Raw genomic sequence first — 17,333 nt, 5'->3', positions numbered from 1 at the left:
TTTGAACTCAGAAATGACTTTCTGTCATTAACTAGAATACCGCGTGTAAATTGGTCAAAGGTATGGACACCTATCACTAAGGAATTTCTGAAGATAAAAGCTCGCGAAATTCCACCTCTTTTGAAACTGGACGGAAAGATCGATATGAGCGAGTTATTAGATGAGTTACGAGCAGTGAGGGATGGTAATGAACCAGAAAAATGGCGATGGGAAAAAGTAAGTAAATGGTTAAATCCTACCGCAGAAAATAAAGATAAACAAATATATTAAGACGAAAATATAATACATATTTACAAAGGTGCAGTTGTACTGGAGTTGGAAGATTGTCCGGCAGAGGCCATGTTAAAGTCTTTCATGGAGCAACCGGCACATGCGTCTTGCCTATCCGGCGTTCGAACACAGCTCCCCAGTCTTGCTGACTTGATACCTTTATCTATATCTTTTCACCCACGTATGCTAATTAGTGGGCGTCTCCACAACACCCCCTCCACAGATTTGAAGTCGTTTAGATTTCAATATCTTTTCCTTTTGGGGTTCATTATCATTGGGTCTATAGCCTTTCTTTTCCTTCCCGATCTCCTCGGTTCGGACATGGTCTGTGGTGGTTCAATATCAAACGTTTCGTGTACTATATAAATTGGATCTTCCTGTTTCTCAGGTTTGTCCTGTTCGTTGTCCTCACTATGACGTTTTCTTAACTGATTTTGGTGTCTTTTGTGTATCCTTTTTGGACCTTTTATCATGTAGACCACGTCACTGATATGTTTATCTACTGTACCCGACTCCCAATATGACATATTATTTTTAAAACATTTAAAATATACCTGATCACCAGGTTTAAACCTTTTACGTGATGTGTGTGTCGTTTTATATACGACTGCTTGCTTTGGTATTAATTTATCAAATGGTGATTTTATTTTTCTCGCAAACATTAATTCTGCTGGCGATAATTTCAATGGTGTATTTGGGTTCTCAGTTATCCTGTATATTTGCAGGAACTGTTGTTATGCTTTATCCGTCGGTGTCCCTATCAATTTTCTAAGGGCACGCTTTATCGTATCTACGAACCTTTCCGCTAATCTATTTGATTAAGGATGGAACGGTGGTGTAGTTATATGGTTTACCTGAAACGATTCACAAAAATCCTTGAAAACACTTGAAGTAAATTGTGTTCCGTTGTCTGTGACTACAATGTCTGGTACCCCAAAACGTGCAAATATTTCATGCAGAAAACTTATTGTGTTATCTGTCGTTGGGTTTTTTACCCGCTTTACTTCCGGCCATCTGGAAAAACTATCTACTATGATTAGGTAGTATTGTCCCTCGATCAGTCCAGCAAAGTCTAGATGAATACGTGACTATGGATGGACAGTTTTTTTCCAAGTTTTATGAACTATCGGTTGTGCCTTAGCAGCTAACGCACAACCTTTACATTTGTTTACTGTTAATGCAATATCCACATCCATATTACGCTAGTAAACATAACTCCTCATAAGTGTCTTCATCCTATTTAGACCCGGGTGTCCTGTATGAAAATCACATAAGATTTTTTTCTGCAAGGTTTTCGGTACAACCACCCTTTCACTATATAATAATACCTCATTGCATAAGGAAAATATACTTTGCATTTTCCCTTAATTTTTTCTTTATGTCTCTGATGACATCGTCATTTTCAGTCTCCCTTTTTATATCGGTAAGCGTGACTGGTAATTCTCTTATTATATTCGCCACCACTAGAATTTATTTCATGAAGAAACAAATGAAAGAAAAGGGTACAGCACATGTTTAGTTTGGCGTGCGTCTCTCGCTGTTAACTGGTGAGAAGGAAAGTCTATTGTTGTAGAGAGAGAGAGAGAGAGAGAGAGAGAGAGAGAGAGAGAGAGAGTGAGAAAGTCAATCCAGTTTGGCGCGTGTCTCTCATTGTTAGTTGGTGAGAGGGAAAGTCTATCGTTGTAGAGAGAGAAAGAGAGAAAGTCAATCCAGGCCATCGAGAGAGAAAGTGTGTAAGGTGCACGTACTGTCTGTTGGCTCTTGCCCCACACATAGTAGCAGGGGACGTGACGCACGCGGGTGCGCACGCCCCAAAAGGGAGCGGTTGGTCCGTCGACCACTTAGGTCAGGAGCCGAATCGAAAAAGAGGAAACAGCTTAGGTCTTTTGCTTTTGTAGTTGTTTCCGGTGTTCTTTGCACATGTCTGGATTTCTTTTAAGGGGAAGTGACATTGCCCATGTGTGCGTACGTGTGCGTGTATGTATGCGTACATGTGTGTACGTTAGCATGTGGGTGTATGTACGTGAACGTGAATATATGTATGTGTGTGTACGTGTGCGCGTATGTTTGTGTGCGCGTATGTGTATGACAAGAAAAATGGCTTGAGATGTGAACGCGTGTTTTTATGCGAGACTAGAAAGGGCTCGCACAAATATCAGAACAGATACTACATTTTGTTCCTGCCAAAAAGCCAAAGTTATGCTACTCACCATGTTGTCTAGAATATATATTCCAAAATTCATGATGATGCCTTCATTAGTTTATGCAATTATCCTGCACATAGAAATATGTAAATTACACCTAGCTTCGCATAGAGAGAAATAAATGATATAATTTTTTATTGATACAAATATTTTGGCTGCATATATGCAGACATGTTTCGGCTACAGCCGTATTAAGGTTAAGCTTCGTCATAAAATGTTTTTTTAGAATGATAACAAAAAGATTAATCGTTTTGTTTTCGTTATAACAACTTAGTCTGACGAGTCTCAGCGTAAATAAATTATAACCAAAATATGTTTGCACATATGTAGCCAAAATGTTTATATCAATTAAAATTTTGGTGCATGTCTAGAATTCTCCCCGTATTAAAAACAAAAAACAAACAAAAAAAAAAATTGATAAGACTACTTGATCAATTTATATAATCTTTGGGATACATTATACTTCCTTTTCGTCACGCCCTGAATTCCCCTATGTTAAGAAAAATAAATAAATAAATATAAGTTTATTTGATGTACGTATCCACGACGGAAAGAAAATATCATATTCTAAAAATCACATACATTGATCAAGTAGTTTTATTTTTAAATAAGATAAACCGATTTTATGGAACCGAGGAGCGACTGTATCGCGGCGCAATTTCGAATACAGTTTAAACAAGGGAGCTAACTCAACATAATTAAAACTTGCGATATTTTTGTTGTAATGTCTACGAATTCCAATTAATCGCTCACAAATCATTTTCTTTATAAAAATAAATCTATCTGATCAATTTACGTGACTTTTAGAATATGATATTTTCGTTTCGTCAAGGGTACGTACATCGTACATATTTTTCTTTTCTTCTTTTTTTAATATAGAGGGAATTCTGGCCAAGCAAGCACTAAAATGTGTATTAGGTATAACGCTCTACTTGTTATTGAGCACTAAACACGGATTTATTCCAACGAACAAGACGTCGGAGAAATTTTTATAAAATTTACTTATTTTAAAAAAATATCTTCAAGTATGTATGCATATTTGATAATTTTAAAAATATCTTTAAGTTTTCTATATATACATATTTCATAATTTTAAAAATACCTTCAAGTTTTCTATATATACATATTTCATAATTTTAAAAATACCTTCAAGTTTTCTATACATGCATATTTCATAATTTTAAAAATACCTTCAAGTTTTCTATATATACATATTTCATAATTTTAAAAATATCTTCAAGTTTTAGTTCTAAAGACTGTATAAGAGTTTTACAGAAACTTCCTGTTTTTTTGTCATGAACGTAATAAATTATTTTTCATTGTAAAATTATCCTATACTTTTAAAGATAACTTTTAGATTTTACAGAAACTATTTTAAACATTTTTTAAAATATTTGTTTCAGATACTTAACTGGCACATGCTCTTGGAATTGGCTCATACTTGCGTACACCGGTCTGTTAGTGTTCGCTATTAGAATACCATCATCCCAGGCATTACCTTCTCGTTGTGGAGGAGTGTGGTGCCAGTTTGTTGCCGGTCACTTCAGCCGCTACAGTATGGGAGGATACCAACTACGGTAAATTTTGCACCCATTAAGACTGCCCATATTTTAGGGAGTGCTGGGTGGGACTGCTGGACTGGAGCACTTGGAGCCCTCACTATAAACTGATCTTATGTCTAACTTTCCTGCAGTGGGAGGCAGGTAAATATACTATTACTTATTAAACTTGTCGGTATTTTAGAAATGTGCAAACCAAACCACCCCACGCAGGTATGATGTTAGTGACGCAAGGTCTGTTTATTATTATTGTGGCGCACCGCCTTTTCGACGGTCAGAGTGATTTACATAACATCCTCTCTGTCTCTTCTTGATTAAAAACCCTATCGGGCCCAACCAGAAGAGACAAGATGTAAACCTAATATTTACATTGTCAAATGTCTAATTCCGTAAAACGTGTTGGAATCCTATTTTTTGTATCTACCACTCTGACAAGTCATTTCGTTTCGCTATTTCGTTTTCTCCGTTTTGCTATTTCGATGCACTCTCGAACATGGCCAAATCACGCATGCGCAATAAGCGTCCTTCATTTCTGAAAATTTGAAAAAAACTAGTCGGTTGCCGACTTTTTTTTTTCACCTTTCAGCCTCGAATTTTTTTTTTTGGTGAGAAGGGATTAACACAAATAATCAGTAGTCAACAACAACAAAAACACAAAAAAGGAAAAAAAAAAAAAAAAAAAGGAAAACCGTAACAAAAAAGGCATTAAGTCATACACAAGAAGGCAAAGATATAACTATATCTTTCTGTATATCTATCTATCTTATATATTTAAACGTCTACACCGTGATAACCAAGAGGAGAGAAAGACGGAACGAGGGTGGGCCTCCCTTGGTCAGGTTTATGGATCCAAGAACTGCTTGGTTTCCACCGGAGCAGCTTGGACCAGCGCACACCCTTTGGATGACAATCTGCGAGGCCCAGATAGGCGTGGACACCATGTACCTCCACCACAATAATAACTTTCTAAACACCGACCACCAGAAAAGCAACCATGACAATATCATACCCTTAGATTTCATTAACGTGGATGGCAAGAACGGTGAGCACAATAACATCCTCACCCAACAGAACCAACTCAAACGCAAACGTGACAATAACCGTGCGAGTACGTATGGCTTAAATCATTCCTCGTTGAAGCACCTTATGAAAGATGGCGTTCTGACGCCTTGGAAAAATAAGGATAAACATTACCGACCGGATCTTGTAGGGTAGGTATATTATGCCCGAAAGCATCACCCCAAGCCTATCCAATATTCTCCCACAGCAGTTTCATGCCTTAACTGTTGGTCACACCTGCATTTTTTCCATTAAAGCAAAAGAGCATAAAAGAAGCATGTCAGTCGTTGTAAAATTGGGATCCGACTTCCAGTTTAGTTATTTTACTAAATTAAATCCGACTTTGTTAGTTTTAGGGCAAATAATCCCCCTCCTTAATGATATTTTTCCACAGCAGTTTCATGTCTTAACTGTCATAACTTGGATTTGTCATATATATATATATATCAAAAAGAGCGTGTGTTGGCTACAAAGTGGGGGTCCGATTTCTAGTTTTGTTATAGTACTAGACTGTACCCTGACTTTACGTCCGCATTTAAACATGCAAGCTTGTCAGTTGATAGTACTGTCCTGTCCTTTTTGAAAATTTCACCGTTATTTTCGGGTCCTTTTTTTTTTTTTTTTTTTTTTGTGCTCTGCATTTTTATTGCAAATTTGTAAAACCTTTTTGTCTAAACTTGTCAAATATTTATAAGTGTTAAAAACAATTTGTAACTAATCGCACATGATATTTTAAAAATATATTTTTTTTAATATCCTAGTTTAAATAGTTTTTTGATAGTTATTTTAAATAACTAGTGCTTGTATATTTTACAGACCGTGTTATTTCATTTTTTATATATTTTAAATAATTTTTAAACTTAAATTTAATTTTATCGTGTATTTTAGATTGTTAAGTGAAAGTACAGACTAGTTAACAAAATCTCCCCCCCCTTCTCATGTAAAGTATGGCTTTCTAAATAACGTTATTTCAACACTGTCCTTAAACTGCACAAGTACTACATTTACTTGTGGTTTCATTTACATGTAAGCCTTATTTTTTTTTCTTTTGAATCACTCTTACAACTTATACATTTTAAAAATATATTTAAATATCTATTTCATCTCCACTCAAGTAAAATGAATACTTGTTTCTAAAACAATTTGACAATTTTTACTCATATTTATTTCAAATGAACATGTGACACGACCCATGTAGATGTAATTGCTGCTAGAAAAATCTTTTTAAAACCATTTTTTCCATTCATATATAATGAAAAATTAAACTTGATATTTTAGTGTATCAAATTTTATTTTATTAACCAAGCTATTTAAAAAGTTTGTACATTTTAAATGGTAAAATTCTAGGAAAATTAATAATTCTAAGTTATTGTGAAAATTAAAAACCTGGGTGTGTTAAAAAAAAAAAAAAAAAAAAAAAAAAAAAAAAAAAAAAAAATTTTTGTTTATAAGGTTTGTATTATAAATTTAAATTGATTTCAGATTGAGAATATTTTATCGTCTTTTTTTTTTTTTTTTTTTACGACCTCCCCCAGCATAATATAACCACCCCATGTTAAGAACGGCTTTCGCGGTGGGGGAGGTTTATACCGAAAGTCATTCGTAACATGGAGGGAGGTCGGGATGTTTATAATACAATGGGGCACGTCGTAAAAATTAACCATTTTATCTCATTTCTATCCAACATTTTGAACCGAGCTTTTTTTTTTTTTTTTTTTTTTTTTAAGATAGGATTTTAAAGTTATTCAATTTTTACTTTATCTTAAATTGTTAAGTGAAAGTACAAAATAGTTTTTTCAAAAATCGGTACTTGTACAGACCTTCAAAAATGAAAATATCGAAAAAAGTTATATTGTATGTATCCGTTTTGGACTGAAGATCTCCGAAAAAAATTTAATTTAATTTGATCGAGTAGTTTTTATTTTACAGCAGAAAAACGTTTTTATGAGAGCGCGTTGAAGTCAGTCATTATGAAATTTATTGAACACGCCACGGGGAGATAACTCCAGTTAAAGCGCCGACACTTCCTCCCCATCTTTATTACCAGCTTGTCTTCCTAAAAATCGAACCTTTTGCTCGGTATCATAACCAATTTTTCGCTGTAAAATAAAAACTACTTGATGAAACTAAGTGAAATTTTTTTTCGGAGAACTTCGTTTCATAACAAATACGTACAATATAACCTTTTCGATATTTTCATTTTTTAATGTCTTGATTAAACTGTATATGTACCCCAAACCCCTCTCACCATATTAAGATTTCTAAATAACGCTATTTCAGCACGATCCGTCTTCTGCATAGTACCCATTTTTATTATCGCCGCATGCCGCAACCATTTCTTTTTTAAATTTTTATAAATTTAAATTTAACAAATTATCTTGTATCTCTCGTGTCAACATAACTTTGATAATTAGTTTAAAAATTCGGTGCTTATGCATTTACTGATCCGCGCTATTTCTTATTGTATTTCCAAGTTTAAAGATTTTTTTTTATTCACTTGTAAGGTTAAAGTACGGAATAGGTACAAAACACCCTACCCTCCCCATGTTAAGAATGGTTTTTTAAATAACGTTATTTCAGCACGACCGAGTAACGCAGTCTGAACAGATAGTTACCAATGATTTTATCATTCGACATTATTAACCACTGAATTTAAATACGTTTATATTTTTAGTTTATTAATGTTATCGTGTTTTCCAGCGTACTACTGTGCGTCAATGACTTGTTATCGCGTACAGAAGTCCAAGTCCATGTGTTTGTAAATTAAATTCTCAATGTTCTTTTTTGTTTTTCGTTTTTTTTTTTTTTTTTTTTTTTTTTTTTTTTTTTTTTTATCTAACCAACCTTTCCGATTTTTATCTGATTATAAACTCGGTTCTTTAAAGTTTTTACTTTGTAACCTTATTTTTATTTTCCACGAAAGCTTTCTCTTTTCCTATAAAACAATGTAACTTTCGTTTTCTCCTTTTTATTCTAATCAGTTTCCTTTTCAGTGTTCTTGGAAATGTCGCTTCCTAACTTGGAAAACCTCTCGCTTAACAAAACGAAAGCAAAAACATTTTACGATATTTAATTTTTTTAAACTTTAATTTTTGGTATTATTATACAAACACCGTGACAGCGTTAGGGTTAGGGTTAATTCGCTGTCACGGTGTTTGTATAGTTTTACCTAATTTTTTTTTTTAATTTTTATATCTTTTGATACAATTTTATAATTAAACATTCCAGCGTCAAGTTCTCTCGATGCTTTAGAACTAGTATGCGTATTCAATAAAAATACAGAATTTTTATGATGCACGTACTCTTCACGGAACGAAAATACCATATTCCCAAACTCATATAAATTGATCAAGTAGTTTTTTCGATTTTATGACAAATCGAGACTTTTTTTTTTTTTTTTGATCGGTCATGCCTTTAATCCAGCATAAAGGGGAAACAACTCAATTCGAAGTATTGAGATCAAATTAATACATTTAGTGGTACTAGTGCAGTGCACTTGCACTTATTGATCCGTGCTTAAATAATGTTATTTAAAAAGCCATTCTTAACATGGGGAGGGTGTTTTGTACCTATTCTGTACTTTAACCTTACAATTGAATAAAAAAAAACAACTTTAATTAAACTTGGAAATACGATTTAAAAAATAGCGCGGATCAGTAAGTGCACTAGCACTCATTTAGTACTAGAATCGCTGAAAATCGTAAATTTTAATTTTCTTAATTAAAAATCAGTCTTCAATGGCAATACAATTTTAAAACCACAAAATAATCGTATACAATTAAGCGTTTTTTTTTTTTTTTAACTTGATACGCTGAAAACGTACAATCTAAATACGGTGAAATTTTAATTTCTATTTTTTTTTTTTACAATATAAATTTGGCAGTTTTGCAGTTAAGTCCCAGCAGAGTTCGGCAACTCTAGAAGGGTCACATCACTACATCAGTATTTTACACCGTCAAATCACGAATATTACGAATTATTAGTTTTTAAAATAAAATAAAAAAAAATTTTTTTTAATAAAAAAAATATGTAATATTAAAATATTTTAATATTGGAAGTAAGCACTTGATTAAATGAAGTAAACGAACAAAATAGTGTATTGCCTTAACAGAAAAACGAACAAAATAAAATCTGAAGTAAATGAACCAGAACCACGTAACAAAATATACATTTAGATATACAAAATAAAACAACTTTGAAAATTAAACATTTCTTTATAAGTGTATGCTTTTAATAATTCGTGGAAATGCGTGTCCTTTCTCACGCCGTCTCCACAAAACTCTTCCATTAGATAGGAATGGAACATATTTTCATATTTTTTTAATATAATGTTAATTATATTATATAATATCAATTATATATTATTTTAAAACTAATAATTCGTAATATTCGTGATTGTGTAAAAAAAAAAATAAATAAATAAAAAAAATAAGAAAAATAACCTTCTAGAGTTGTCGAACTTTGCCGCTACTTTAACTGCAAGACTGCCATAAATTTTACTCGATGAATGTTTAAAAAAGCATTTATTTGCAGCTTTATTTTTTAAAAATTGTAATTTGTTGAATGTCATGGCTTAATTCAACTTTTAATAAGTCCGTCTCCTGTTCATACTTAGTCTTTGTTGACCTGAATTGTTGCTGTTTTGTACTTTTATTTACTAATAATTTGAAAACGTAGATTTTTAAAAAAAATTATATTTTGTAGGTATGTTTTGAGTAAGTTGTTCTAAAGTTTTCCCATAAGAACTATAGTAATTTTTTCCGACGAAACATTTCTCCGTCTAAAAATGTGAATTATCTCCCTTGTTTTTGTCGCTCTTCTCTTGACGTGCTAAAAATCGCCGTGAAATCTTATGAAAATCCATTTCCAGACTTATTTAAAGAGCCACAAATTATATGAAATGCTTCTAGTTTTTTTTTTGTTTTTTTTTGTATTGTTTTAACAATAGAGTACTTTAGTTCAAGTGTAGTGTAAAACTAAACGTTAATTTTTTCCAGAATAAAAACTGCTGGAGTAGTGGAGTACAAATTACAGATCTCCCCTCCCCTTTCATATTTGAAGCTATAAAATATAGAACTAGAAATTGCACATTGGAATCTATTCCTTCTAAAACAACTTGTTGGTACTCAAACTAGTACGAGATATCAAATATATTTACAGTTTCCGAATTAAGGATTTCGGCTATGATTTAAGACTTATTTGACAGATTATAGCCCCCCTCCCTTCTATTTTCCTTTTTCAACGATGTACAGTTCTATCTGGAACTTAAAAAAAAATGGTGGTAATTCCTATAGAATTTGAAGTATAATTTCAATTTCGGCCCAGGAAAAAAATTTTCTTAGTTAACTGGTACAAAATTTTGCGATTAAAATGCGTTCCATAATTAGTATATAAGGATGATATTTAAAATGCTGGTTAAAGTTCTTCAGTTTAACTTTAATACATAGTTTTAGTGTTAAAAATTGAAATGTTATAAAAACAAGCATTTAATCTTGTATTGTCAAATTTGTTTTCTTTAACTAGTTTTGGCATTTATGCAGAATACGGATCGCGTTATTTTGCTTAGTTTTTTTTATTTATTTATTATTGGATTTTAAAGTTAAACCAGTTTTTATAGGATTTTATTAATTTGTTAGGTAAAAAGTACAGAATCTTTCCATAAGATTGGATTTGTAAATGTTAATATTTCAGCACGGTCCATCCATATTCTGCATAAGTATTCTAGTTTTTCGAAGAATTTTCAGAATTTTGTCATTTCAAATATTTTATTAAAAACATTTAAATTGTTAGTATTTGTATTATTAAACTAAATTGAAATCTGACGGTTATATATGTGCGTGTGTGTGTGTGATTTATTTATTTTTTTTATTGACCCTCCCAAATTCTAAAGAGAAAAAATATCGTCGGTGGTCGGGCATCTCAGATCTTGTGTACCGGTACCGGTAAACTAAAACATCATGAAAAAAATAAAATAACTGCTGGTCATGTTAAGTTTAACTTTTGTAATCCTGATGTATTTCATAATTTCAAAATGTCATGTCGATTTAAGGTTTTTAATAGACGGTGCATAAAACCCACCCATTTATTTTGTCGGCGCTTGAAAAAGAGGAGTTTCTCTTGACCTGTTTACTACAACTACAACAGCTACTATATAAACTCTGTCAGCTGATGAATCCGCGTTTGGAATTCCATTATAATACCCCGTCCTTTTTCTATTCTTGGGGTCTTTTTTACAATAGTGGCGCCGAGAATATACCCTTTTACTTCGTTTAAAACGCGAATTGTACCTAAAATTTAGATTTCTAACCAGAAATTATATTCCATTCGCCAATTTAAAAATCGTTTCAGTCATGTCGCAAGATAATGAAGCAGACACTTTCCGGCTATTTTTGTCCCCATTATTTTAAACAAAATGGCAGTGATGGTGATTTCTTCTTGGCCTTGTGAACCTCAAGTGGTTTTGAAGTCTTTAAATTAAAAGGAGCGACTAAAGTGTTTGAAATTCAAATTGAAGAGTAATTTAATGAGTATAGAGAATACAAAATTATGAATTTGAGGAAATTGTTCGAATTTAAAAAAGGGGTTCAGTTCATGTAAACGTCTTAAAAGAATGTACCCAATCTGGTGTTAATAAAAAAAAATCATGCCAATAATCTCTGGTTAAGTTCTATTATTGATCGTTTTAAAAGGCTTTAAAAGTACTCGTCATCTATCGCCACCTCACTCTTTTCTTATATATAAAGTGAACTGCCTTTATATGGAGATTGGAGCGCGCTTAGAAAAAGTCGTTTTCCTTTAATTTAGGAGCACAACTTTTGCCCTTACAAAACATTAATTATATCATGAAATTACCCTAGTCACCAGATTAAGGGGTTTAGAATCGCTATCAAACTTGCAAGTCCGCAATGTGTTTTAGTTCCTTACATTAAGTGGCTTCATTCCTAGTGTGGAGCAATTTCGACAAAAACAGGTGTCTGACATTTTTCTAAATTTATAACCATCTGTATCGGAAAGTCTTTCTTTCTAATCTTATATATATATATATATATATATATATCGCTCGTTTTATCCTTTATTTTCCGTAAGAGGATTGAGATTTAAATTTAATTACAATCGTTTGGTCATTAAATTAATTGAACTAGATTGTTATAAAAACTAATCTTTTAATACAGGAGGATTTGCTGAGAATTGTAAAGATAGTTTAAATGCTTTCAAATTCCTTTGAGGTTTCGAATGGTCACAAACTATTTTTTTCTATTAAAGCGATTGAAAGGCATCGTGAATTTAATTTCTCAGTAATTTCAAAAGGTTTTTTTAATACTTTGTTATTGCAATTATTTTATCAGATCGATTAATAGTGCTTATGTTAGAAGTCGTATAGAAACGAAACACTAAAAGTCACAATTTTATTAACGTTGAAATAAAGGTTACAAGTAACTTGTATACTATCGTGGCCCTTCGAAAATGATTCTGAACCATTTTGCTATTGCTTGAATTAAAGGCAATGATCAAGTTTGATATTTGCAATATTAGATTTTTGGCTGCACACCATTCCACACCAATCGTATCGGTTTAATTTTGTTTAATTCTATTTTTAAAATTTATTTTATACTAGGAAAAACATGCTTTCTCCAGTTGTATATTTTTGTTTGGCTGGGACGATATCAAATATATTGCCCCTCCCAAGGAGAAGTTTATGTTTGGGAGAATATGACAGCAGAATAAATAAGACTACCCATCTCTCTAAAAAAAAAGGGGGGGGGTATTTCCTGGGAAGATGGTCTCATGACAACACAAGATACTGAAGAAGCACTCCTCTCCCAACAAAGATTAGCTCCACCCTTTTAAAAAGGAGGTAACTTTTTGAGATGCCAATTTTTTTAATATTAAGGTGTCTCCACTTATCAAAACCGAAAGGCCACTCGAGGATAAAGATAAAATGAGTGCTAGGTGAAATATGAAACAACACTGATGATTGGTAACGATGGCTGTGATTAGGCAGAATTTGATTAAGATGATGTTTCAACAAGAATTTGTTCACAATGGACTTGGAAACGACACCATGTTCTGCAGATGGGCAGTTTTTGGAAAGAAATTTTACTCATGGAGTTAAGTTTTAGATAGAAAAAAGGAAACTACTATTAGTGGTTGTTGCAAGTTTTTGTTAATGTTTTAATTATCTATGTATTTTCATAGGCAGGCTCGAACCCATACTGTAAAGGAGGAAAAGAATGTGAAAAAAGTGACATCTTTGCCATTGCGTCCATCGCCAAACCAGAAGTGGTGAAGGTTTGAATTAAGGCTAGTCAGTTGAAAAGAGGGGATGGCTTTCAAAAAATATTGGCGAAAAAAGCGACCCCCCCCCCTTATTGAGGGTGAAGGAATTAATGTTTTTAGCCAATTTTTCGATGCTAATGGAGAAATACTAGCAACATCTCTTCTGTGGAAGTTAGTAGGGAGGAGAAAATGGCATCACCCACTAGATTTCAATGTTGGGTTTCATACTTTGTTGAGGTAGGAAAGAATGCTCTGAGCCACACCTCCTCAGATGTGGCAACAGTACTCCATCTTAGGATGTATTTGACTTTTATATCGGTAAAACTATTACTATGAAATAGGGTTTTTGTTTTTATGTATAAATATTTTTTATACTTCCATGGTCTTTTTGCCTAAGATTAAAGTGTAATATCTGTTCTCAATATTCCATTAACATCAAACGTTTTATCAACAATTTTGTATATACATAACAAAATATGAAAATGTACATAAGTGTATATTACAGAATAATTTGTTAGAAACTGTTTAAAATTGCAAATTAGCAAAATTATAAGCTGTTTATGGGTGTTTTCAAATCAATAATCAAACTTTTAAGCTGTATAGTAGAATTAAATAAGCATAATCTAGTTAGGATAGGTCGGAAGAACTTTCTCATTTAGACTAGCAGGAAGACCCTGTGTTTTTCCCTCTGGGGCTCATAATGTCATATTAGTTTTTATTGTTCACATGTTATTTTTAAAGTAGGGTCGAGTAATAATTGTGTTCAAATATGTTGCTAAAATGAACCAAACTCAATATTGTTCTAAAAGTGCTCAATGTAAACTGGAGCTTTATGAATAAAATGTATATAAATAGCTTACATTTTTTTTTTCTCCAGGAATGCATTATTTTAGCTGTCTTGAATAATTAAAGTATCCAAAAGAAATGTCATATTCTTTCCATGCTGAGAATTGAAATCTGAATGCCAGATGATTTCCATGGTGTCAGAAAGCTTACTTCCGGTACTACGGAATTCTTCACCAAATACATTTCAGTTGGCACAAAAATTAATGTAGTAGCTCAATCGTGTTCAATACGACTAGAGCTCTTAATCTAAGTTATATTTATTCAGAAAAACCTATATTTCATCCAAAAGCACTTTAACAAAATTGTTTCTACGCATCTTTTTTTTTTTTTTTTTTTTTTTAAATTACATTTTCACCCCAAACAAGGCACATTGCCACTTTGATGTAGGGGGCTACTATCAGGGGCAGCAACTACTGGGGCACTGTTGGGATTTGGGCAGCAAGATGTTGGTTCACGTTACACTTGAACTTCTGCATGTCAGTACAGTTATTTTAAAAATATGCATTTTAACAAAATTTCACAAATAGTCAATAGGGATTCATTAGCATACTAACAAAGATCTAACATTGTCTGGGATTGAATGAGGATCAAATTTTTCACCCTCCCATAATTTTGTCATCGAAATCAGTGAAATTTTTTTTTTTTTTTTTTTTTTTTTAAATCAATTGATTTTCTGCTCTAGTTGGGGACTCACCGTGCTGTATTGGGAGGAAGCTTCACATGCCTCCCCACATTAACTTAGTCCACAATACATTCTAGTCTATATTGTACTGTAGAGAATCTACTGTTGATTTTATACAATTATCTGTAATTAATGGCTTCACTTAAAGTTTAAAACACTAAAGTAAAGTATCATGGTTTAATTGTGCTCTAAACAGAAACATTCATTTTGAATGTACCCCTGTCATATCAAAGAATCTACTGTTGATTTTTATAGACTAGGCCTTTTTTGTGCAGGGATAAAATTTCTCAAATGCATTTGTGGTGATAGGTTGTATAAAAGTTAACTTTAGTCAAAATTGGACTTCCTTTAATCTGATTTTGATTATCAATTTTGAATACTTATCGGAATCATCCCAATACAAAACCTATGTAAGAACACTTCCAGACACATCAAGTACCTTTGTGTGAAATTAAAACAAAAAAAAACTGATACAGTAGAAGTTTGGATATCACATAGTCTCCTGCAGAAATAAGGAAGTGAAATCTTACTGATTATTTAAAAAGAAAAAAAAAATAGCTGTCAAAGTGCACTATTTGTTTTATAACGGGGTTTGCATATATATATGTATATGTTGAATTTTGTCATCTGTGAACAGACTTGAGGGTACATAATGTTGAAAACTTTATGCTTATATAAAAATGACTTTTAGAAACAATTATTTTTTATTGTAAACTTTTTCTGAGTATGAGATTGTTTTAAAATTTTATTCATAAATCTCTGAGTGTGTTTATGAGGAATGAATCGCTTATATAAGAGGATCAGGTGCTACTTGTATTGGACATTATTCTATGGAGAGATGGTAGATTATTTATATGGTTAAACCTTTTCTCAAATATGCTTCATACTCCAAAAGATGTAGATCTGGGGATCTAGGAGGCTAGATGTTAGTCTTGTGATCATGAAAATTTCTGCCATTCGTTTATGCATTTGGTGAGTTTTATGCAGATGTTTTTTTTTTTTTTTTTTTTTTTTTTTTTTTTTAACGCATCAGGTAGTCACTGGTTTTCTGCATTCTGTTTCCAGAACATCTTTGTATACTGTTCTGAAATCTTGTGAAAACACATAGAATTTCTTTAATTGCTTACAACCTCCAAACCACGACAATTGCAGAAAATTTTGTGTACATTAATTTGGAAACTCGTGTGAGATATGCATGTGATCATCTGTTAATTCTGAACTTTTTAATCTTGATCAACAGTTTCTGCGTCTGAATAAAATCAAATGACATTTTTCTGTTGCATTTAAAAATCTAATCACGCAAATTCCCTTTCATTTTTCATGTCAAATGACCATTACTCATCGCATGAGATTTACATCTGATGTCTTTGGGCAACATTACAGCTTTTTTTTTTTTCTGACACCTGTTCTTTTGCAACAGTAGATTTTATAGAATTATCAACAAACAGTATTATACTTTGTGAATAAATTCCGTTTAATTGCTATATTTAGCCTTTATATAGTTACTAGCCTGGATACCCGGTGTTGCCTGAGTGTTTGGAGGTATGTTGAGCAAAAAAAAAAGTGATATTTGGCAGGCAGGCTCGAACCTGTACCGCGAAGGAGGAAAAGAACGTGAAAAAGTGACATCTTTGCCATTGCATCCATCGCCAAACCAGAAGTTTCGAAAGTTTAAATTAAGGCTAGTTAGTTGAAAAGAGGGGATGACTTTAAAAAATATTGGCGAAAAAAGTAACCCCTCCTTGTAGAAAAGTGCGCAGTTGAGGGTGAAGGAGTTGTTTTTAGCCAATTTTTCGATATTTGTCGTTCGAAGGGTCGAGTTTAAAAATGATACCGGTTTCGACACATCCCGATGCCTCTGTCAAGTTTTAGGCAGGCATACATACATTTAAACAGACAGATGAGATTTATTATATAGCTATGAAAACTGTATCTCTGTTATGCAATTATGGGGACTTGTGTATGATTCTGAAATATAAAGTAAAATAATATTCCTACTATCATAAAACTTCAAATACCATATGCCTCCTAATCCCTTAAGTCTCCTTAGACTTTTGAGATTTGGATGGCCTAAAAAATGCCCCTCCCCCACACCACCTTTTTGACTAGTTGTTTTATAAAATATTTTTCTGTTTATCACATGTTGATACTAGAGAAATCTGAAAAATCTGAAAAAACAACAAAACAAAATTTGAACCCCTTGGTTAACATTCCTTAAATTGCTAAAGTGATCTTTGAACGATAACATGTTAGAAATGTGGCATTTTTAAAAAAATTTTCTCTCCACTATCATTTTTTTTTTTTATTCAGAATGACTTTTAAAAAAAAAACATTAAAACGAAAAGTGCAACAAATCTTAATTTTTTTTTCTCGGAACTTTGCAATAGAGGTGCAACTTTTTTTCTATTTATTTTTTTTTTTTTAAAGGGAGAGGGC

The 17,333-nt window shown here is 32.4% G+C and overlaps 2 protein-coding genes across 3 annotated transcripts in view; one reads left to right on the top strand and one right to left on the bottom strand.

The window, feature by feature from the left end:
* LOC145293230 (centrosomal protein of 89 kDa-like) overlaps positions 1–4,154 on the bottom strand; it is a 146,647-nt gene extending 142,493 nt beyond the window's left edge. The window contains exon 1 of the mRNA XM_080139815.1: positions 3,973–4,154. The gene's annotated coding sequence lies outside the window, so the exon portion shown is untranslated. The remainder of the gene's footprint in view (positions 1–3,972) is intronic.
* LOC145293221 (terminal nucleotidyltransferase 4B-like) overlaps positions 4,051–17,333 on the top strand; it is a 165,684-nt gene continuing 152,401 nt past the window's right edge. The window contains exon 1 of one of the 2 annotated variants that reach the window (XM_080139775.1): positions 4,051–4,177. In XM_080139775.1, coding sequence (XP_079995901.1) covers positions 4,149–4,177 — 29 coding nt within the window. In that variant the 5' untranslated portion in view covers positions 4,051–4,148. Of the gene's footprint in view, positions 4,178–4,284; positions 5,245–17,333 lie in introns of those variants that run through there. The other variant, XM_080139767.1, reaches the window with a different exon arrangement.

This window comes from Euprymna scolopes, chromosome 2, assembly GCF_053919585.1.
Source record: "Euprymna scolopes isolate OS-2025 chromosome 2, ASM5391958v1, whole genome shotgun sequence".
NCBI classification, from domain to species: domain Eukaryota; kingdom Metazoa; phylum Mollusca; class Cephalopoda; order Sepiida; family Sepiolidae; genus Euprymna; species Euprymna scolopes.
This window is presented reverse-complemented; position numbering and strand designations above follow the sequence as displayed.